The 22,477-nt window shown below is 41.5% G+C and overlaps 2 protein-coding genes across 5 annotated transcripts in view; both read left to right on the top strand.

Annotated features, from left to right (window-relative positions):
* Positions 1-1,960: 1,960 nt before the first annotated feature.
* Positions 1,961-8,603, top strand: LOC139161789 (U8 snoRNA-decapping enzyme-like). Of its 3 annotated transcripts, none has more exons than XM_070741383.1 (3): positions 1,961-2,204; positions 5,011-5,283; positions 8,245-8,603. In XM_070741383.1, the coding sequence occupies exons 1-3, from the start codon at positions 2,064-2,066 to the stop codon at positions 8,299-8,301; spliced, it is 471 nt and encodes a 156-aa protein (XP_070597484.1). In that variant the 5' UTR covers positions 1,961-2,063; the 3' UTR covers positions 8,302-8,603. The 3 variants fall into 3 exon arrangements, with proteins under 3 accessions (XP_070597484.1, XP_070597483.1, XP_070597482.1); XM_070741382.1 differs by lacking the exon at positions 8,245-8,603 and adding an exon at positions 5,786-7,901 and having other exon boundaries at positions 5,017-5,283; XM_070741381.1 differs by lacking the exon at positions 8,245-8,603 and adding an exon at positions 5,786-7,901 and having other exon boundaries at positions 1,962-2,204.
* Positions 8,604-18,103: 9,500 nt separating this feature from the next.
* ARHGAP4 (Rho GTPase activating protein 4) overlaps positions 18,104-22,477 on the top strand; it is a 66,446-nt gene continuing 62,072 nt past the window's right edge. For both annotated transcript variants that reach the window (XM_070741380.1, XM_070741379.1), the window contains exon 1: positions 18,104-18,281. In XM_070741380.1, coding sequence (XP_070597481.1) covers positions 18,215-18,281 — 67 coding nt within the window. In that variant the 5' untranslated portion in view covers positions 18,104-18,214. The remainder of the gene's footprint in view (positions 18,282-22,477) is intronic.

Genomic DNA, 22,477 nt, shown 5'->3' with positions numbered 1-22,477 from the left:
AAGAATGACCTTCAGTATCTAGAAATAATTTGGCTACATACAGACAGCCCTCATGCAATTCCCCCTCCCAGATTCCCACAGTAAAGGATGCACATTAAAATACTATAAAGTGTGGCAGGCCAAAGACCCCAACTGAAATTGCTTTGGCCTGACAACTGCACTATTTGGAACCTTGCAAGTAATGTGTGATTAGGGAAACCACAGGAAGGGTGGAGGCCCTGTTTCCTCCCAGGAGATTCCTAGAGAGGCCCCACGGAGGCTTCTCCCTGCCTTTTCTGTTTACAGTTTTGGCGGCTCAGGTTTGTAAATGGAAAATGGTTCTTGAGTAGACCCGGTTCTTATCTAGAAAAGTTCATAAGTAGAGGCGTTACGTATAGGTACCACTGTACAAAGATTTGGAAAAAGGAACAATGATAAGCATTTACAATAATTTGGAAAAGCATAGTAAAAGCATGAATAAAATGGAAGAGAAAGTAGCTGGAATTAAATCAATTCAAAGCTCACCCCCAAAAGATAGAGGCAAGGTAGCACTTAAAACGTTTGAACCTTTTCACAATTCCAAACAATGTATAGGTCACGGGAGCCCAGTGGCTTCAGGAAAGGTATGAAACTGATTCTGACTACTGGATGTCCTTAATTCAATTAAATGATTTTTTTAAAAAAGGAAAGTTAGGTACTGTATGCTGCCTTAAGCTACTTGTAGAGGAACAAAGATGGCCTGTGAGGAAAAGTTGATTGATAACGGGTATCTTTTCTGGAGATCTGAACAATTTTTTTGATAATGTGTTGAAATCCTTTATACATGGAAGTTTTTCACAGAATTCAGTGGTACTTATTCAACTATATTCCCACAGAATCTTACCCTGATTATTCTTTAAAAACTGCTAATTTGCAAATGTTCTACGGAGAGGGGCGGCATACAAATCTAATAAATAATAATAATAATAATAATAATCTCAGTTTCAGTGATACATTTCCACATGGTAAGGTACATCCACTAGTCAACTACTTTATAAATAATTCCAGGTTTTCTTACATAACAGGTGGACTAGTGTGATCTAAATGGGCTCGCCTTGGAGCATTCAACACCTGGGAAATCAAATAATCATGCCCAAATTCCAATTTCGAGAGACCTATTTATTCTACACTGCTAAAAAAAAATAAAGGGAACACTTAAACAACACAATGTAAATCAAACTTCTGTGAAATCAAATTGTCCACTTAAGAAGCAACACTGATTGACAATAAATTCCACATGCTGTTGTAAACATTCAACTTTGTATAGAACAAAGTATTCAATGAGAATATTTCATTCAGCTCTAGGATGTGTTATTTGAGCGTTCCCTTTACGTTTTTTGAGCAGTATATATTCCTTACTGTGAAAACTAAGAAGCACAGAACAGTCCCGGATCTTGTATGGAGTACCTTTGCTGAGAATCGCAATTCTTCAGAAGATCAAAATAGCCTGCAACTATTCTATTCTATTTTAATACTGTATTTATTTGTCAAACGTGTATAGGATAGTAGTACTGTAGTTTGTATAAACGTTAAGTGAAAAGTAACGATAAAAAGGACAATAGGAACACTATAAATGTCCCTATTCTATTCCAATAGAAATGTAGGTAGGGACAATAGAAATGTTACTATCTAAGCAACAACATAACCCATAAAACAATCCAACGTTGCTTAGTTACGGCTTCTGCCTCAGACGCTGCGCTTCGGTTTTGCACCTTCAAGGCAAAATGGTGGATCAGAGATAACGGAGAGAGGGGAAAAAATGAAACGGCGCGATTCTCCTCCTGGTGCGGCCTCACCAAAGGTTGAGTTGACGCGCCCCCTGTTGGCCAACAAATATAAAACGGCCGGAAAGGCTACCGAACAGTAGCTTAGCGCCCCACGGGTTCTTCCTTCTCGGTATCTGATTGGCTGCAGGGGGAATTCGCTCTTAAGGTTCGCTCGGGTATTTCCCCCCTCCTCCTTCCGGCGCCGGTGGAGGTGGATCTTAAAAACAAGGCTGCGACCTCAAGTGTTTACGGCCCAGCAGGGCACTACAGCCGGGAGAGATGAGTAAACTACTGGCTCTAACTAAAGCCGAAGCGCAGAGCCTCCGGCCACCCGACTGGAAGCACGCTTGTCATGCCCTTTTATACGCGCCCAACCCCGGCCGGCTTTTTGGCAGGATCCCGTTGCGTTTCGCAGTGTTGGTGAGGGTTGATTTTAGCCAACGTTTGTGGGGGAACCTCCTGAGTAGGGAAAGAAGTAACCTTATTGGATATAGATTATAAAGTCTGCTACAGTTTGTAGAAGAAAATCATGGCGTTTTTAACATTGTTAGGTTGGCTTTTGCCAATCTGGTTTGCGAATAAGTGCCAGCAAAGTGAACCTGTATTTTTGCCTGCGACTTCCTCTTTTCTCTGTAATGTTTTCTTTTCTTTTTAATGTCATAATTACATATAAGCTATACAGCAACACAAACTTGATTAATGAATCATTTGTTCTTGTAATCTGGAAAATTGTAGTTATAAATTTATTTATTTAGATTTGTATGCTGCCCAATTCAAATATTTGTGTGTGGTCTGTATAGGGAAAGAAGGGAGAGCATATTAGGTTTAAAACCTTAGGAATTGATAGTTACTGCTAAGAGATTCCTTGTTCCAGTATTTGTTTATCAGTACTTGGTAAACTAGTGATAAAATCTGTTCCCAGTATGTGGATGCTGTGAAGACGGATACTTGATCTGAATAAGTTGTCAGAAAATATAGAAAATCTGGAATGGAATAGACATTTTTTACTAAAGTGTGTCATACACCTGGCATTGACTGTTGTGTTGCTTATTTATTATTTATTTATTTATTTTATTTATTGGATTTGTATGCCGCCCCTCTCCGGAGGCTCGGGGCAGCTAACAGCAATAATAAAACAGCGTACAACAATAATTAACAGAGCTGGCTGCAGGAATCTGAATGTTTAGGAGATGGCAGCAACCAGTCAAAATTTTCTACATTTGTGGGTTTCCATCTAGTGGTTGTTTTGATTTTTGTAACTCTAGTATAGGTAGTCCTTGAAGTAACAATTGCAACCGAACCTGAAATTTCTGTGGCTAAGTGAGTCATTGGTTAATGAGTTTTGCCCTGTTTTACGACTTTTCTTCCCCATTGATTTTGTTTGCCGGGGACGTTGCAAAAGGGGATCACATGATCCTGGAACACTGCAGCTGTCATAAATATGAACCAGTTGTCAAGCGTCTGAATTTTGATCATGTGACAGTGGGGATGATACAATGGTCGTAAGTGTGAAAAGTGATCTTAAGTCAATTTTTTTTCAGTGTTGTAACTTTGAACGGTCACTAAATGAACTGTTGTAAGTTGAGGATTACCTGTACTGAGAAGAAGCAAGGTGATATGAGAGCTTTACACACACTGGGCCTATATCAGACCATGTCTAGCCCTGCCTGACCTATTCAGGTATCATCATCATCATCATCTTAGCCATTGTTTATCCATTGCAAGATGAAGGCATTTTTGCATCTTCTCCATGTTTCCAATCCATATGGTCCTGAACTTTCTTTTGCCAGTTGGGCCTGCAAAACTTGCTGATGTTGTCAATCCCTCTTGTTTTAGGTCTCTTTCATGGATGCTTTTTATCAAGTGGAATCCATTCTATGGCTGCCTTGGTCCACCTGCCATGAGTTCTTCTTGCTATGTTAGCATTAGCATTTAGACTTATATACTGCTTCGTAGTGCTTTTACAGCCCTCTCTAAGCAGTTTACAGAGTCAGCATATCGCCCCCAACAATCTGGGCCCTCATTTTACCCACCATGGAAAGATGGAAGGCTGAGTCAACCTTGAGCCAGTGGTGAGATTTGAACTGCTGAACTACAGCTAGCAGTTAGCTGAAGTAGCCTGCAGGGTTGCACTCTAACCACTGCGCCACCTCGCCTCTGTGATCAGCCCATTTCTATTTCAATTCTTTTACACTCTTGATGATACCGTATACCAGTGATTTTCAACCTTTTTTGAGCCGCGGCACATTTTTTACATTTACGAAACCCTGGGGCACATTAAGGGGGGGCAAGGGGGGGGCGGCTAAAAAAAGTTTGGACAAAAAATTATCTCTCTCTCTTCCTCCCCTTCACTCTATTTTTTTCTCCCTCCCTCTTTCTCTTCCTTCCTTTCTTTATCTTCCTTCTTCTTTTTTGCTCTTTCTCCCTCCCTCTATGTCTTTCTCTCTCTCTCCTCCCCTCCCTCTTTCTCTCTCTTGCTTTCTTTCTCTTTCTCTCTCTCTTTCTCTTGTTCTTTCTTTCTTTCTTTCTCTCTTTCTCTCTTTCTTTCTCTCTTTCTCTCTCTCTTGGTTTCTTTCTCTCTGAGCTTCGCGGCACACCTGACCATGTCTCGCGGCACACTGGTTGAAAAACACTGCCGTATACAGTATTTTCATTTCTTCTCTAATCCACATGTAGATCTTTCTATTCTATCTTGTAATGCCGAGCATGTATCTTTCTGTGTCTCTTTGTGCCACTTGTACCTTTTTCTATCAATTGTGAGGGTATGTCCATGTTTCACCAGCATATGTTAGAGCAGGTAGCACACACCGATCAAAAACTCCTCTTCAGGTATATTAATTAGCATCTATGTTGCCTTTTCTAAAGTTCAGAACAATTGTTTCATGGACATTGTTTTGGCTGCACTATGCAGAAATCACCAGATCTCTTTTGAGCTCTTTTGATAGCATCTTATAAGAATACAAGAAAGGATACAGTGAGAAGGGTAGACTAGAGCCAAACCAAATTGATCCCTACATCTGTAGACTAAGATTGGTTTCTTAAATTGGGTTTTTTTTAAAATTAACTTAAATATTACATTTGTTTACATTGTATTATTATTGCTGTTAGCCGCCCTGAGTCTACGGAGAGGGGCGGCATACAAATCTGATTAATCAATCAATCAATAAATAAATAAATAAGGGTTGTTGTATAGCACTCAGTTTGAATCTCTTCTTTTCTCTGCCAGATGCAGATGAGGTTTGATGGTCGGCTGGGATTTCCAGGAGGGTTTGTGGATCCCCGGGATATTTCCTTGGAAGAGGGACTAAATCGAGAACTGTGTGAAGAGTTGGGCCCTGGGGCTGCCTCCCTCCACCTGGCTGAGAAGGATTACCTGAGCTCCCATGCTTCTGAGCAGCCACAGAAAGTGGTGATGCATTTCTATGCCAAGCAGCTTAGCTTGGAAGAATTCCGAATGGTAGAGGAAGGGGCTATTCAGGCAAAAGACCATGGACTTGAGGTGCGTAAGGGGCAAGTACCAAGGGAAGCAAGAAATTAAGAGAGTTGTTGGGAGCCAGTATAAAAACAATTGCTCCCAGACAATTGCTCTCTGGGCAAAGTTGACAAATTCTTGACTTTAATCCATGCTCATTTTTAGGGTTGTTTTTTTAAAACAATATTCTGGTGATACTAATCGGGTGTGTGTATAAGTAGGAAGCTGAATAGTATTCTGTAAGCCCACTCTGAACATTGTGACCTTTGCTAAGATTTTATCAAGTCTTGTTCAAATACCTCTGAACATATTTTGGTAGGTGGTATCAGCTAAAACATTTAGAACAAAACCAACTGAAGTGGAAATTGAACATCAGTATTAGACATTGAGCATTTTAAAAGCTTTGTGGTAAACCCACACATTGTGAAGTTGGGTGTCTTGAGTAAGGTGGTGGTAGGGAGAGCAGAAAAAGGACAAGTTTCCTTAAGTGTCTATTTTAACCTGATTTTTCTACCCTCTAATGGTTCAGGTGATGGGTCTCATCCGTGTTCCCCTCTATATTCTGCGTGATGGTGTTGGGGGCCTCCCAATGTTCCTCAGCAATACTTTCATTGGCAATGCCAGGGAGCAGCTCATTCATGCCTTGGACACTCTCAAACTCATGCCAGCTGAACAACTTCAAAAGGCTTTCAGTATTGCTGAAAAGAGACATTGAGCCTCATTGACTTTGGCTCCTGCCTGTTTAGCCTTTGGGATGTAATTCTGAAAGATTTTCACGTTTAAGAACAGGCTGCTGCAAGGACAAGAAATGTAGATACGGTCCTCACTCCAGACTTCTACCGAGCCATTGTTGCTGGTTCTGCTGAATAGCTTGGTGCAAGAGTTAGAAGTCTAAAAGTGGATTCCAATGATCAATTTGTTATATATTTAAAACACGTTGATTGTGTCTCTCTTGCCTAGAGGAGGGTAACAAGAATTGAAAGACGCAATGCAAACCATTTTGGCTATTCTTATCGTTGTGGAACGCACCAGCGTTTGTGATCCGCCTTCCTACATCCTGCTTGTAGGCATAAGAGTTCTTTCAATCAAAAAAAACACCCTTGCAAAAATGCCTCTGACCTACCTCATGTTCTGTTTTCCAACATTTACTCTAAATGTATTTTGTTATTGAGAGAATTTTGAATTTCATGGAAGTTGTCCTTATCTTCTCTGTAAAAGCTAACTGCACACATCTGTTGATTGATCATTACTTCATTATTTCTCAGATTCCCTTCATTTTTTAAAAATCAGTGCTTAAAAAATGGTTGTAACATGTTTTGTGTGACTCTTGACTCATAACGTTTTTTATTAGCTCATAAGGAAATGGCAAGTCACTACTGGAAAGAGGTTTTCTGTCTCATTCCCCTTCTCTTTTCCAATTCTTGGCATATACTGACATAGATGTGGAAATTAGGAAAAGCAGAAGTGTGCTGTCATCCAAATTATTGTACTGTTTATATTGTGATGCAGGTGGTGCTTGAATTACGATCAGTTTTGAACCCAAAGTTTCCATTGCTAAGCAAAACAGTTAAGTGATTTTTTTTGCCCCATTTTGTGACCTTTCTTGCCATGGGTTTAAGTGAATCATTTCAGTTGTTAAGTAAGTAACATGTTGGTTAAGTAAATCTGGCTTTGCCTGTCCGAAGATCGCAAAAGATTATCACAATTAAATGCTCTAATTTTGATAATGGGATTACAGGGATGCTGCCCCGAGTCTACGGAGAGGGGCGGCATACAAATCTAATAAATAATAATAATAATGATGATCATAAGTGGAAAAACTTTCGTTAAGTCACTTTTTTCAGTGCTATCATTACTTTGAATGGTTACTAAAGGAAAATTGAGAACTACCGCATCTTTATTCAGATTAGGAACACTATTGCTTGGAAACAGTGGTACTGTTCCGATTTCAAAGCATAGGCATGAACAAGTGGGGGAAGGGTGATTTGGTCACTGCTGAGCTCAGGGTTCCATTAAGAACTAGAGTGACAAAAGAACCTGGGGAATGGAAGTTATATTTATATCCTGCATGTACCATCTAATCAGTGGAACTTGGACAGCTGTATTTTGGCTTTCGAAGTAGAAATCCTACTTCACACACCTGTGAGATGCTTGGGGGTAAAACTGGGCTTGAGAGCTCAGGTGCCGTGATGATTATAGAATTGGATTAGGAGCAAAGATAACCAGTGTCTAGTCCACCTTCAGCCACTGGTGGTTTAGGTCTAGTCACTTTCTCCCAGCTTGATCTACTTCATAAGGTGGTTAGAAAAGCTGAGTGTAGAGAGAATGTCCCCAAAATCCAGACTGAAAGATGGGATATAAGTAAAATAAATACAATTCAAAATGGTTAAATCTTAAAAGAATAAAAGGCACTGTATGAAGCGGCGTATGAAAGTGGTTGAATCAATGATTTGCAGAGATATGGTGAGGAATAGCAAATGGTGTTAGCAAAACATGAGATTTAAATGTTGTTAGCCGCCCAGAATCCATTGGAGTTGAGCGGCATACGTACAAATCTTGTTAAATAAATAAATAAATAAATAAATAAATAAATAAATAAATAAATAAATAAATAAATAAATAAATAAATAAATGTCTCTTCTTAAGTGCTTTTAATTTATTTTGCTTGCCATTTCTTAGTTCTTTTCTTTTCTTTACATATTATTACTGAACCTCAACAGGGAACAGTGTGGTGCAGTTATTTAGGTATGTATTTGGATAAATCTTCAAACCAGGATGGGAGTATATGAGAAAAGATACTCTGCTGTTCGGCTGCCGGCACCTTTTATCTGCTATGATAAGTGGAAGGAGTAAATGAAAGAGAATGAATTATACTGCATGTTAGTCTAGTACAAGTATTGCATAGATGCTGTGACGTCTTTACAAATTATACAAGATTTTTCTTTTTAAAGGCTGGACAGCTTCAAAATGTCGCATTCTCTTTTGCAGCCTAAAGAATCATGTACATCAACGTGTGATGGGTGGCTGTATAAATCAAATGAATGAATAGATCTTCAGTTATCCCAGCCTTGAAGACACAGGGTCTTGATGATGAATCTGGGTTTCTCTTTTGCAGCATGCAGGCTACACCTCCAGTGGCAATCTTTTCCTTTATGTACCCTGAGAGCATATGCACCAAATTCCTTGTGCGTCCAATCACACTTGGCCAAATAAAGAATTCTGATTCTGAAATTAGCAAATGAATCGGCTCTTTTCTACAATGGCTTCTGTCCTGTGCATGTCACAGTACATCATGCCATTAACCCATCTAATCTTCTATTCTGTGTTACATGGTGGCTGGCTGGGTGCATTTGTTTTTTGTTTTTAATAAATTTTATTAATTTTCATAAAATAGACAAACTGACAAACATACATTTAACATAAAGGTGGGGTTGCAATTTCCCCACTTATTCTAGAAGATAAATTTCAATAAAGAAAAAAGAATACTGTACATTGTTAATATTTTAAATTTACTTATTACTTTAAATGAAAAGAAGAAATTTATTTAACCTTATATAGTAAATCTTCATATATAAACTACATCTAACACAAAATTTAAAACATATTCATACTTCTACTATTCTCCTATTCTTTTCACTTTTACTTCTTATTATTTATCCATATATACACTTTGTTCCAAATTTCATAAAATTCTGTTTCCTCTTGGTCTTTTTACCGTCTTGTCATCATATCCATTTCAGTGCAATCCAAAATTTTATTAATAACCTCATCTTCTTTGGGGATATTTTCCCCTTTCCAATTTTGCGCATATACTATCCTGGCCGCTGTCAAAATATGAATAACTAAATGTAAAATTTCTTTCTTATATTTCTGGTTCGTTATACCCAGTAAGTAGAATTCCGGGTTTTTTTCTATTTCTTGTGTTACTATCTCTTTTATTATTCTTTCTATCATTTTCCAATAAAGCTTAACTTTACTACACATCCACCATTGATGATAATAGGAACCTATTTCTTTCTTACATTTCCAACATAGTGGAGAAGTCTTAGGGAACATTTTCGCTATCCTATTCGGTGGGAGGTGCCACCTATAAAACATCTTAATTTGATTTTCTTTTAGCGAAACTAATTTTGTCATTTTCCAATTTGTAATCCAGACATTTTTCCATGTATCTATATCAATTTCTCTGCCTATATTTTTACACCAACTTATCATATTATCCTTTAAAGTCAAATCTATATTTTTGTGGCCAATCATATATTTATATGCTTTTCCTATTAAATTAGTCTGATTAGTAATTAATAGATTACCTAGAAAATTTTTACTTTTGTTAAAAATGTACCGTATTTTTCGCTCCATAAGACGCAGTTTTTTTCCTCCCAAAGTAGGATGAAAAATCAGCCACGTCTTATGGAGCGAAGATGCAGGCAGGGAGGGGTGGGGGAGGCGCTGGAGCAGAGGGGGGGGGCGGCGATATACTCATCTGGAGACCGCCGCCTCTGTCGCCGCCTCTCCTCTTCCCAACCCCGAAGAGAGCCGCGCCTTTCGGCCTCCGGAAGTGCTGGGCCGGGGGACGCCTCCACCCCGCAGGTTTAGGAGGCGGAGCGGCACCGGAGGAGCGTTGGCGGTTCCGAGCCTTTGGGAAGGCTACGGGAATCGCTTCAGGAGGCGAGGAGGTCTCTCCCTTAAAACCCAGCCAGTCGCTCGCAGCCGGCCGCCGCCTGTGCAAAGTTTGGCTGCGAACTTGGCTGGCTAGCTGCTGCCTGGCCCCCTCCCTCCCGGAGGAGGGTCTCCCTTCACACCACCAGCGGCGCTCCCCCCGCCAGCCAGCCAGCCAAGCCCCGCGCCCGCCGGAGCCGGCTCCTCGCTCTCCCCCGCCGCCCGCCGCGTTTGCAGGAGGTGGGGAGGGTCGGGCGGCCCGCCAAGGCCAGGAGGGACGCCGCTGCCCCCCCTTCCCTCTCTCCACCCGCCGCTGCGCCTCCTGCTGAGCCCCCTCGGCCCCGCGCGGCGCCTGTCAGAGGAAGCTGCCCTGTCCCGGCCAGGATCCGGGGGCGAGGTCGTCGGGGTTTGAGGGGCCCTAAACCGCCCACAGCAGAAAAACAGAAAAAATAAGGGAAAGAGAAAGAAAGAGAAAGGAAGAGGAGAGATAGAAAGGGGGAGAGAGAAAGAGGGAGAGATAGAGAAGGAGAGAGAGAAAGAGAGAGATACAAAGAGAGTGAGTGAGAGAAGGAGAGATAAGAGAGAAAAAGAAAGAGGGACAGAGAGAAAGAAAGAGAGGGACAGAAAGAAAGAAAGAGAGGGACAGAGAAAGAAAGAGAGGGACAGAGAGAAAGAAAGAGAGGGACAGAGAGAAAGAAAGAGGGACAGAGAGAAAGAAAGAGAGGGACAGAGAAAGAAAGAGAGGGATAGAGAGAAAGAAAGAGGGACAGAGAGAAAGAAAGAGAGGGACAGAGAGAAAGAAAGAGAGGGACAGAGAGAAAAAAAGAGGGACAGAGAGAAAGAAAGAGAGGGACAGAGAGAAAGAAAGAGGGACAGAGAGAAAGAAAGAGAGGGACAGAGAGAAAGAAAGAGGGACAGAGAGAAAGAAAGAGGGACAGAAAGAAAGAGAAGAACAGAGAGAAAGAAATAGGGACAGAGAAAGGGAGAGGAGAGATAGAAAGGGGGAGAGAGAAAGAGGGAGAGATAGAGAAGGAGAGAGAGAAAGAGAGAGATACAAAGAGAGTGAGTGAGAGAAGGAGAGATAAGAGAGAGAAAGAAAGAGGGACAGAGAGAAAGAAAGGGACAGAGAGAAAGAAAGAGGGACAGAGAGAAAGAAAGAGAGGGACAGAGAAAGAAAGAGAGGGACAGAGAGAAAGAAAGAGGGACAGAGAAAGAAAGAGAGGGACAGAGAAAGAAAGAGAGGGACAGAGAAAGGGAGAGAGAGAAAGAGAAAGAAAGGTAGAGAGAAAGAGGGAGAGATAGAAAGAAAGAAAGAGGGGGGCTTGTTTGTATATTTTCCCAATTCCCCTAGGGCAGTGTTATTGTAATAAATATTTTAGCCTACTTTTTGGCTCAAAATATTTTTTTTCTATTTTCCTCCTCTAAAAACTAGGTGCGTCTTATCAGCAGGTGCGTCTTATAGAGCGAAAATGGTATATCATACTATCTCTTTGAAATCTAGACTGGATCTGAATATATTGCCACCAATCAATTATAATCCCTTCTTGTAATTTATTTCTTGATTTTAATTTCATTCTTGTAATTTGGCTGGGTGCATTTGATAGACTCACAAGCTTGGACTGGAGAATGAAAGTCCATTTCATTGTTGATTCCAACAGTCAGTGTTGATGGATGGTGGCTGTGATTTAGGATCTGGTAAACCACCTGCAATATTGGTTGTTATTGGTTTTCCATAAACCTGTCTCTCTTTAGAACCATCCAAGCTGACTGCCATTACCATACCTGCCAGAAGTGAATTCACTGGTTTCACTGTGCGATAGACCTTCTGCATCTAGTTTCAGTGGATGACCTGACATTGTCAGAAAAGGGGGGGATCTACTTCCTCCCCATATTACGCATATCTTACATGATTTTCTGTCATGTCTGTTTAATCTCCTTCATTCCAAGCTAAAAGTTTTCCTTGAAGAGGAACTGCTCTAGCCTAACCATAACCTCTGTAATGTAAAGTGGGATAATCAAAAGTATGCACATTATTCCCAAATACAGTTTCACCATAGAGCCACATGATACAATTGTTAGATTAGTAATTCTAATTAATGCTGATTGCAGGCATAGAATCAGCCGTTTTAGCAAACTAGAGATTACAATGGTATTTCACTGAGCAGCCCACTATGGTGCCAAAATCCCTTCTTTTTCATCTCCAGCTTAGATCTCATCAGGGAATAAGTGAGGCTTGGAATTTTGGAATCTAAAGGCCTCACTTTAAACTTATTTCATCATTCTTTTTTAAAAAATGAGTCTTTAAAAAAATATTTTTTCTTACATTGTGCTTCTGAGTGACTTCTTCCCGAAGGTTGGTATTTGTAATGGATGCCTTATTTCATCATGTTGTTTTATAATATTTGTTAAAATATGATTGAAATAAATGAGAAGAACTACATTTTATGTATTTTATAATAAACACATCATTCCTAGACATTTTGTGGACTAGATGTAATAATTACAAAACTTAATAATCAAAGCTAAGCCTTGGGATATCATCCTTTGAATGTTAATTTACATCTGTCTTCCATTTGAAATAGCCACTATGCAAATTTTTACCAGATGCCTAAGTGGATAATTTATGCTGAATATAGAGTTGCTGCCTGCACGCTTTGATTTTGGACCCACAACGTCTCCAGCAACAAAACTATGTTATTGTTGAAAATGAACAAGTCAACAGTCCTGACTGGAGTATTACTGAAAGGGATCAGTTACTAAAACTCGTTTTTCAAGTCAATGGGTACTTTTTGCCCTGGTTACAGTAGCTTTTATTCTGTTTTCCTGCTGGAGGAGGTAGGTAGGTAGGCAGGTGGAACCAGCAGCTAATGATGGTTTTAAGTGCATGTCCCTGGTGTTTTGTTCAGTGACTGCATTTTACTTTCAAAATGTTTATTGCAACTTGTGTTGCAAGAACTAGTATGTGCAAATGCTCCTGGATTTCAGTAGGTAGTTTTGTGTGTTCTAGAAATATTATTTTCAGAAGTAAAAGACTACTACTTGAAAAATTCCATTTGTTTGTTTTGATACTTATGAAATTTACATAATTAGTCATTTATGTTTAAAAATGATAAAAAATATAAAACAACAAAATTAAAAAAGGAATATTAGGCAAAATGATGTTAACAATAATGTAGCTATCCTAATACTGTATTTATAATCTAAATTTCCTCTGGATGCTTCCCTCCCCACTTTTAACCCACTGCAATCTTGTGAGCTAAGTTAACTGAAATGGTAGCTTTTCGATTAAGTGGGGATTTGATCCTGGCATCTCCCACATACAGATTAAGGCATGTATCCCCAAATACACATTCATTGATCACAATTGCAAGGTGAACAGTGATGTGAAAAGTAAGGAAAGTCATTTCTCCACAATTCTTCCACATTTCCAATTCATAGGGGGAGAAAACTTGATTGGCCCTGGACAAAATAAGCCTGGTTATTTAGTGATAAAAAGTTTTAAGTACAGTGGTACCTCTACTTACGAACGCCTCTACTTACGAACTTTTCTAGATAAGCACCGGGTGTTCAAGATTTTTTTGCCTCTTCTCAAGAACCATTTTCCACTTACAAACCCGAGCCTCCGAAACTGTAACCAGAAAAGGCAGGGAGAAGCCTTTGTGGGGACTCTCTAGGAATCTCCTGGAGGAAACAGGGCTGGAAAAGGTGGGGAGAAGCCTCCACGGGACCTCTGTAGGAATCTCCTGGGAGGAAACAGGGCCTCCACCCTCCCTGTGGTTTCCCCAATTGCACACATGATTTGCTTTTACATTGATTCCTATGGGAAAAATTACAAACTTTTCTACTTAAGAACCTAGTCATGGAACGAATTAAGTTTGTAAGTAGAGGTATCGTTGTATTTAAGTATTAAGTATTTAGCACTGCTGGATTAAATATGGTGGCAAGAAGTCTGTAAATGAGTCAGAGAAGGCACCTGCTGTGACCCTCCTGATGAGGTGAATTACAACTCAAGGCATTCCACATGCCAGCTATACTGCTGGGTATTCAGCAATGTTGAGCAGTGTTTCATTCCCATGCAGGCTGGGGAATTCTGGGAATTGAAGTCCTCACATCTTAAAGTTGCCAAGGTTCAGAAACCTTGCCATGGGTTCCTCTCAGTGATGGGCTCCTATTGGTATGGTCAGGTACACAGAACCAGTGGAAAATGTTTGATTTTTTTTCTTTTTTTAACTTCTGGGCTCTTGGTATGTTTTTCCTATCACAATAAATGAGATTGAATGTGTATACTTTTAGAAGAGCTGTGTGCGTGTGTGTGTACATACAGTTTATATAGTAGATAATGTATATTTTTGTATGCCTGTAATATGTATGTACACATATGGCATATACTGTATACAGTACATAAAATTAAATAATATATTTTGGATGTTCAGTAATAGTAAGGGAAATTGTATCCCTCTGAGGCGAGGAGAGGTCAGGCACCCCAATCTTAACCCAACCCTTGACGTGAGTGAGGTCAATTTGGCCACCTTTAAGCCAGTCACATGACCTTTAAATCACACCCCCGTAACATGATCGTCAAGCCACTCCCACCTGGTCCTATAGCTAGTAAGCTACACCCACAAAATAAGCCACGCCCACAGTGATAGCAAAAAAATTTGCAGCCCTTCACTGGTTCCTCTGGTATGCTGCAGTAGTTCTGTTTCATCCTTTGTGGTCAGGGTTCAAATAAAGTTCCAACCCATCCTACATTGTTTATTTGAAGAAAGTCATATGATGATTATCAGAACAGTTCTCCAGATATGGTGGAATCATTTGCTGAAAGAGAGAGGGCCCTCAACTTTTAAGACTTGTGGACTTCAACTCCCAGAATTCCTCAGCCAGGAATTGAAGTCCACAAGTCTTAAAGTTGCCAAGGTTGGAGACCCCTGTTCTAGGTATAGTAAAGCGGTATTTGGAGTCTGTTCAGAGGAGGAAAGGCAGACAGTCTAGTGAGGTTGCTGTAACACTTAGGCCTCTGCTGGAAGTGATTCTGTTTGCTTGCCTCTTACACTCATGTTTCTTAAGCAACCTCTCTCAATGGGCTTGTACCCTGGTGCCAGGGAAGAGAGTCAGGAAATATTTTCTAGCCTAAAAAAGTGAAACTCTGCAAAGCTTGACTTGTGTTCTCTCTTTTCAACTTCCTCATTTTTCACAAACTGTTGGCTGTGGTTGGTTTGCAATGCCTCATCGTTCCTGAACTCAAGGCCTGATGTCGCAGTTCAGATGCAGCACGGGTTTTTCTCCTCTCCTTCCTTCCTGCTCCTCTGGCCCATTGGGTGTGAAAATAGGGTGCTCTGAATGGCCCTTCTGTCCATCTTTATGTATCAGGAACTCCCCCCCTTATTTAGGCATGTGGTTTTGCAAGCACAGGCCACATAATCCCAGCTTTGAAAGTGCCTGTTCAGCTTCCTCCAAGTGGGCGGGGGTATTTGCAGTGGACCAGCACAGGGTGTACAGTTTAAAGCAAAGCAGCTTTCTGTGCTGGGAAATCCCGTTTTTTGCACCGGAGGCACCAGCTTCAATCTTATTCTTGCTAGCTATAGATGATCCTAGCAGGAGATCAAGGGGGGGTGGGGGGTGGGGTGTCATATAAGACAAGGCCGGAAATGTGGAACATTTTACTGGCACAGCTCATATTAATTTTCCTTTACATGCTTGATTTGATTTGATTCAGACAAAACTGTGTACTTCTTGTTCTTTTAAAATGTAAAAAAACATTACTTTTCATTTAAAAAAGAGTCCTGCTTTTAAATGGACAAGACAAGGTATCTTTTAACTATAATTTGCCTTTACATAGTTGACCTTTCAAATATTATTTAGTAAGATAAGTACATTTGAATCTCGTGTGAGTTAATATAGTGCAAGTAGGTTCCAAGCACTAAACTCCATATATAATTAGCAATGGCCTCTGAGTTCAAGCCTCCTGAGTGTTGATACCATATCGCTTATATTTTGTTTTATGCCTTTATTTTTGCATAAGAAACTTTAATGTAAAGATGACTTGTACCAAGACTGCATAAATAAATGTTCTTTCTGGCTGGTCTGAACTTGCTTATTCCACTGAGGCAGAATAGCTTTTGAAAGAGAGAAGCTATCTATTTTGGTGTAGGCTAGCTATTAACTATTTAAAGTTAGTTACTGGTTTTGCCGTTATATATTAAATACAGTATAGCAGTGCTTCTCTTGACTGTATTTAGTTTATTACTTTTATTTTCTGTTTTGATCAGAATATGTATTTTGGTGAACGCAGAAATATTTCTAAATACAGTAATAAACTTTATGGTTTCATAAACAGGAATTCATCCTGACCTTTTTGTTTGTCTCATCTTCCATTGGAGTAATAAAAAAATATGAATATTAAATTATTGGTGTATTTATTTGTTAATCGGATTTATATGCCACCCCTCTTGGAGGAGTGAATACAAAGTATTTTAACTTTATAATTGTTTTTATTGTTGTTAGCTGTCCTGAGTCTACAAGGAAAGGGAGGCCTATAAATTAAAAAATAAATAAATGAAGAACAGGCAATCTTGGGGCCACACTGGGCCACACTTGGAATTGGGAGACCCTCTCATGACTATTTTCATAAAATGCTGAGGGAATACTGTATGTTATTTTTTTTCTGATGCGGTGCACATGACCAGTCACAGAAGACTGATGTACCCCAAACTACTTCCTGGCTCCCATATGCCTTCTGTCACCCTTGCACATATCAACAAATTTCAAAAAAGGTTGCAGCCATGGCTCATTTTAACCAATTGCCTTTGAGGCCCATGTGGGTCCCAGAGATGTTCTTAGAAATGAAAATGAATTTGAGGTCTGGCATTCTGCCATTTCATTTATTTATGATTCAAGGAGCCTATCAAAAATTAGGTAAGTGAGATTGCTGGATGGATGCCAAGATCCTATCTACAGACATGTTGGCCAAGAGCACCAGGAGTTCAGTCTCTGGCCTAATGCTAATCTACTTCAGTTAAATATTTCTGCCTTCAGTTGGCTGGAGAAATTTTGTTGCCTGAGGCAAAAGGCATCATGTGCTTCCCATTCCTTTTATTTTCCAGGAGAGAAATTATCTTCCAGGAGAGAAAACAGTATCTTCCAATACTTTGGAGTATTTAAAGCGATTTAATATGGGTTTATTTAAAGGAGAGCAGACATAAAGTAGCTCTATTTTCAGCCCCAGCCCCCATTCTAATCTATGCCACAAAGGCCTTCAATGAAGGGATTTCTGGAGATATTTAATCATTTATGCAGCTTGAATTAAAGGAAGGAGACTTGCGAGAAAAGCGTATGTGAAAAAAGGTATCTTATTCTATTTTGACATTGGTTTTAAACTGGTTTATTTCCTCTTTCCTGAGAAGGCAAATTTTAGCTGAATGCAATAATTCTGAGCCCCAGTTTCATTGTAAACTAAGATTTATACATTATAATTTATGGAGCAAGTCATGGTGGCCTGATTCACAAATAGTGCAAAGTCATAACAGATGGTTCTCATACCATGCTTAGCCAGAAATCAAATACCTGCTCTTGGATTACTATAGTTAATTATATTTAAGGGCAGCAGTAGTAGGTTTCTTATTCTTTTCCTGTTTACTCCTCCTGTTTGGTCAGTGCACTGCTACAAGCCCAACAGTTCTGCTCAATCTTGTAGGTACAACCCTCTGTGCCCAACAAGAAGCACCAAATATCTTCCATTGAACATGTAGCTTTATCCCAAGTTACAGCCCTCAGGACCATCTCCATATGACTAATGTACTGTTGTTATTTCTTAGAAAAATAAGCGAGGAAGGGGAAAAGGTGTAATTTCTCAATGGCCATCCTATTTCCTTGGAAATGAGCGACGCAGCAGGAAGAGGTGTATTGTAGTTACTCCGACGCAATTCGCAGAGGAGGGTGCAAATCTGGTGGTGCAACAGTGGCCGTTGGCGTTTTATCCGACCGCTGTTGATTTCCGCGCAGTCCGAGCGCCGGAGAGAGTGACACAAAGCCTTTGGCTTCCAACCCTGGACTAATAAAGCGCCTGGCACCGGGCGGCTGATAGCGGCTGGCACGGAGGGAAGGGGAGGGGGAAGCCGGAAGGCAGCGGGTTAAATCCCGCCGCTCCAGCCCCAGCTTCTCCTGTGGGGAAGGCAACCAAAAGGGAAGGGGGCGGTGCCTCGCCCAGGAGCGCGGCACACCGCGCCGCATCTCCCGTGCGCATCTTGCAGACGAGCGGCGACGGCCCTGCTGCGCCCTGCCCACACCACAAGCCGTCGAGATGAACGCGCCGGGGAAAGCGCGCCGCGAGCGGGGCAGCTTGGCCGAATACGAGACCCAAGTGAAAGGTGAGCTCGGGGTTGTGTGTGTGTGAGGCGGCGGGGGGGAAGGGGGAGCGGCGTCCCCCACTGAGGGTCGCGGTGGGGCGGCTGCTGGAGTGGGTGGGGCTGCACAAGCCGGAGAGTCCAGCACACGGGGGGCGAAGTGGGGGGGGGCTGCTCAGTCGCCTCAGCGGGCGAAAGGGGCGGGGCTGCGAATGAGGAGATATAGCGGTGCCCCCCGTGCACGGGTATTGGGGAGGGGGGATGAGTGCGTGCTGTGGGGAGCGCCACTGCGCTATCGTAGCCCCGGAGTGGGGAGCGGCAAAAGCGGCCCTCGGGAGCTGGACGCCGCCTTGCTTTTTGCAGGTGGTAAACCGCAGGGACAACGGCGTGGTGGCTCTCTCACTTCCCCCTTCTGCCTGGGAGCATGTTAGGCCTGGGTGATTCAGGGCAGCGCCGTCCGCTAGAGCCCGGAGCCCCATGCCCATTGGGGTGACTGCCTTGTCAAGGGATCGTCCTCCTTGCGGGGATCCATTGCGGCTGCGTTTTTATTGCTGGCAGACGAATGCGTTGACCCACCACCACCCCTCCCCGCCCCTGAAACCTAGGGGGAAAAAAGTGACCCAGATTTTTTTTCAACCCAGATAATATTATTGCTAGAGGTGGTGAAAAAAAAAAACCCGAAGCAAAAGCAACGATACTGGGTGGTGGGTTTTTTAATTTTTTTTTGATGTTCCAGGAGCATGGACGTGAACATGCTCCCTCAGAGAAAAGATGTGTGGCTATTGCTTCAAGACATAATGTGAGGCTCTTTGGTGGAAAAAAAAGAAATATGCCAGATTGACAGGAAAAGAAAAGAACCCCGGAGTCCTGATTCCCAGCAACCTCTCTCTTCTCTGTAAAATATTCATTTCCACTTCCCATCTGAAGACACCCTTGTTCAGCAAAGCTGTTGATTATAATGCAACATCCCCTCTTCAAGGTTCCGGTTGTTCAACTTCCTCTCTGTTGTGACTGATCAACCAGCAATAATTCTGCCTCTGCCCCATTCATCTGCAGCTTCTCTCCATCCCCCCCCCCCCTACCCATGGCATATTTCTGAACATGCCTTGGCTTGTTATGTATAAAAGCAGCTTCCATCAAATACCAGAAGGCTTTGGTCCAGCAGTCTGGGTTCATAGTCTTTATTATAATTTAACCAATCCACCGACACAATCTTCTAAGGCAGTTTGATGTATGAGGAAGAAAGAAGAGTGGCCCCCACTTGGGGATCACCACCATCGAAACAACTGGGTCTGTGCATGGGAGTATAAGCTTAGTTTCAATAAGGGGCAGTTGTACTAGAGAATAGTGCTCCATTTTAATGCAATTTGCATAAAATATTACCCTATGGATATTGTGTTGTGAAGCAGACCTCTCTCTCTTATCAGTGGCAAAGCACCATTGAAGGCATTGAAGCAGGGCTTTGTGGTAGACATCCCACTGAACAGGGGTTTTCAGCAGAAAATCCTCTAAGGGCAACAGGGCTTATGACATTTTGATGCGAATAAGTAATATGTATTAATGCAGTGTTTCCCAACCTTGGCAACTTGAAGGTATTTGGACTTCAACTCCCAGAATTCCCCAGCCAGCAGATGGGAATTCTGGGAGTGGAAGTCCAGATATCTTCAAGTTGCCAAGGTTGGGAAACACTCTATTAATGAATCAGAGGAAGAGGCTATAAAACTGTATATCCATTAAGCTAATTTACTACATATATCCTTGATTATGTGGCACCTGAAAACATACAGGTTTGCTTTGTTGTTGGGGTATCTCTTCCCATTGCTAAGCTTAATTTTCTCTCCCAGAAATCCTACTACCCTGCTCAATACAGTACTCCTCCTAAACCATAGAGGCTGGATACAAGCTATTACGCATAAAGGAGAAATAGAACACAAATATATTTAGACACAAATAAATTTATGCTTTCTTTCCTTTTCCTGGGTACCTGCTAAAAGAAGCAAATGGTAGTAACTGAGAGAAAGATTTTGGAGTCCTAGTGGACAATCACTTAAATATGAGCCAGCAGTGTGCGGCAGCTGCCAAAAAAGCCAATACAATCCTAGGCTGTGTTAACAGAGGGATAGATTCAAGATCATTTTATAAAGCTTCAGTAAGACCACACTTTGAATACGGCATCCAGTTTAGGTAATCACAATATAAATAAGATGCTGAGATTTTTGGAAAGAATGCAGAGAAGAGCAACAAAGATGGTTAGTGACTGGAGGCTAAAATATAAAGAGCAGTTGCAGGAATTGCCTATGTCTAGTCTAGTAAAAAGAAAGACTGAGTGACATGATAGCAGTGTTTCATTATTTGAGAGGCTGTCACAAAGAAGGGAGAGTCAGCCTATTTTCCAAAGCACCGAAAGGCAAGACAAGAAGTAATGGGTGGAGTCTAATTAAGGAGAAAAGCAACCTAGAACTTAGGAGAAATTTCCTAACAGTAAGAACAATTAACTAGTGGAATAGCTTGAAGTTGTTGGTGTGCCATCACTGTAGACCAGTGACGGCAAACCTATGGCACGGGTGCCACAGGTGGCATGCGGAACCATATCTGCTGGCATGTGAGCCATTGCACTACCTCAGCTCCAACGTACATATGTGCACCGGCCAGCTGATTTATGGCTCGCACAGAGACTGGGAGGGCATTTTTGGCTTCCAGAGAGCCTCCGGGGAGATGGGGAATGGTGTTTTTACCCTCCCCTGGGCTCCAGGGAAGCCTTTGGAGGCTAAGGAGGGTGAAACATGAGCCTACTGGGCCCACCAGAATTTAGGAAACATCATTTCCGGCCTCCAAAGGGCATTGAATTATGCGTGTGGGCATTCTGCATGTGCAAACTCTTTCGGCACCCGAGGGGTGCCGAAAGACTTTTAAAAAGTCTGAACAGCTATTTGTCTGAAATGGTAGGATCTCCTGCTTGAGCAGGGAGATTGACTAAACTAGATGACCTTCAACGTATCTTCCAATTCTGTTATTCTGATCTATTATTCTTCCTTGAATCAGAAGGTGATCCATCTACTTCAGAAGCACTTCTGAAGATTGTGTAGGAGCTTTTGAAGTGTAGAAAATAAGCCACTAAGGAGGGTTTGGGGATGGTTTCATCATGGGGCTTAGTTCAGTGGATTTTGCTGCTATGTTGACTTTGGTGTTAGAGATGGCATGCCCCTGGGGTAGGAATAGCTTGTGTGGTGGCCATGGGTTCCAACTTGCCACAGAGCATCTCCAGGATGTTCCTTCAGACCTGGCAGGCCTGGGGGCCATGAATTATTATTACTATTTATTAGATTTGTATGCCGCCCCTCTCCGAAAACTCGAATGTTAACATCTGGGCATGGCTGAACTGTGCTTGACTTGTATGTATGTGTGTTTGATTAGATAGTTCGCTTGGGTTTTATAATGGGATTTTTATTGTCTTATTATTTAATATTTGACCTTTAAAATCAATGTATTGCATCGTTTATTGTTGTAAGCCGCTCTGAGTCCCATGGGATTGGGCGCTATGGAAATCAAATAAATTAAATCAAATTAGATTACTACCTCACTTGACATCTTCAAGCATTCTCTTACGTGGGAAGAGCATGACAAAGCAAAATGCTCTCTCATCATCTTTAGCTCAAAAAATGGCATTATTTGACAATATGGCAATTTTGCTGCTCTTTTTTATTATTTTAAAAGAGAAGCTAGGGTTGTAGATGGGGGCTTTACTAGTTTATATTTTTGGAAACTAGAGGCAGTGGCTGAGTACAAGCAGACTTTTTCAATTTTGGATGTGCTGTTTTGGGTCTGATTTTGTATCCCCTTCTTGGCCCTTTTAGAAGAGTGGCCACAGCAATACAAATGCATTCAGGTGGTGCACTGAATGCAGACTCTTTGAACCCAAGTAGTTTAGCTTTAGACCAGATGTCAGATTGAGCCAAATGTAGGATATGCTTGGTTTTCCCATGAGGTAGAATGAGGTGGTTGCTTCAGGCCATTCATTCAGTGCTATGGAGAAAGAAACAGAAGGGTTATTTAATTTATTATTACAAAGGTACTTCTACTACCAGAGGGAGAAGCACTTGTGGAATGTTCTGCTTTAATAACTTCGCCTCTCGGGGCTCTGCTTTCATTAAGGATAGAGACTATATTTTTCCCTCACATCGAGGGCAGAGTCCAGGATGGGCTGTTCTAGCCTTGTAACT

The sequence above is a fragment of the Erythrolamprus reginae genome, chromosome 2 (assembly GCF_031021105.1).
Source record: "Erythrolamprus reginae isolate rEryReg1 chromosome 2, rEryReg1.hap1, whole genome shotgun sequence".
Classification (NCBI taxonomy): domain Eukaryota; kingdom Metazoa; phylum Chordata; class Lepidosauria; order Squamata; family Dipsadidae; genus Erythrolamprus; species Erythrolamprus reginae.
Note: the sequence above shows the minus strand (reverse complement) of the source record. Positions and strands in the feature narration are given on the sequence as shown.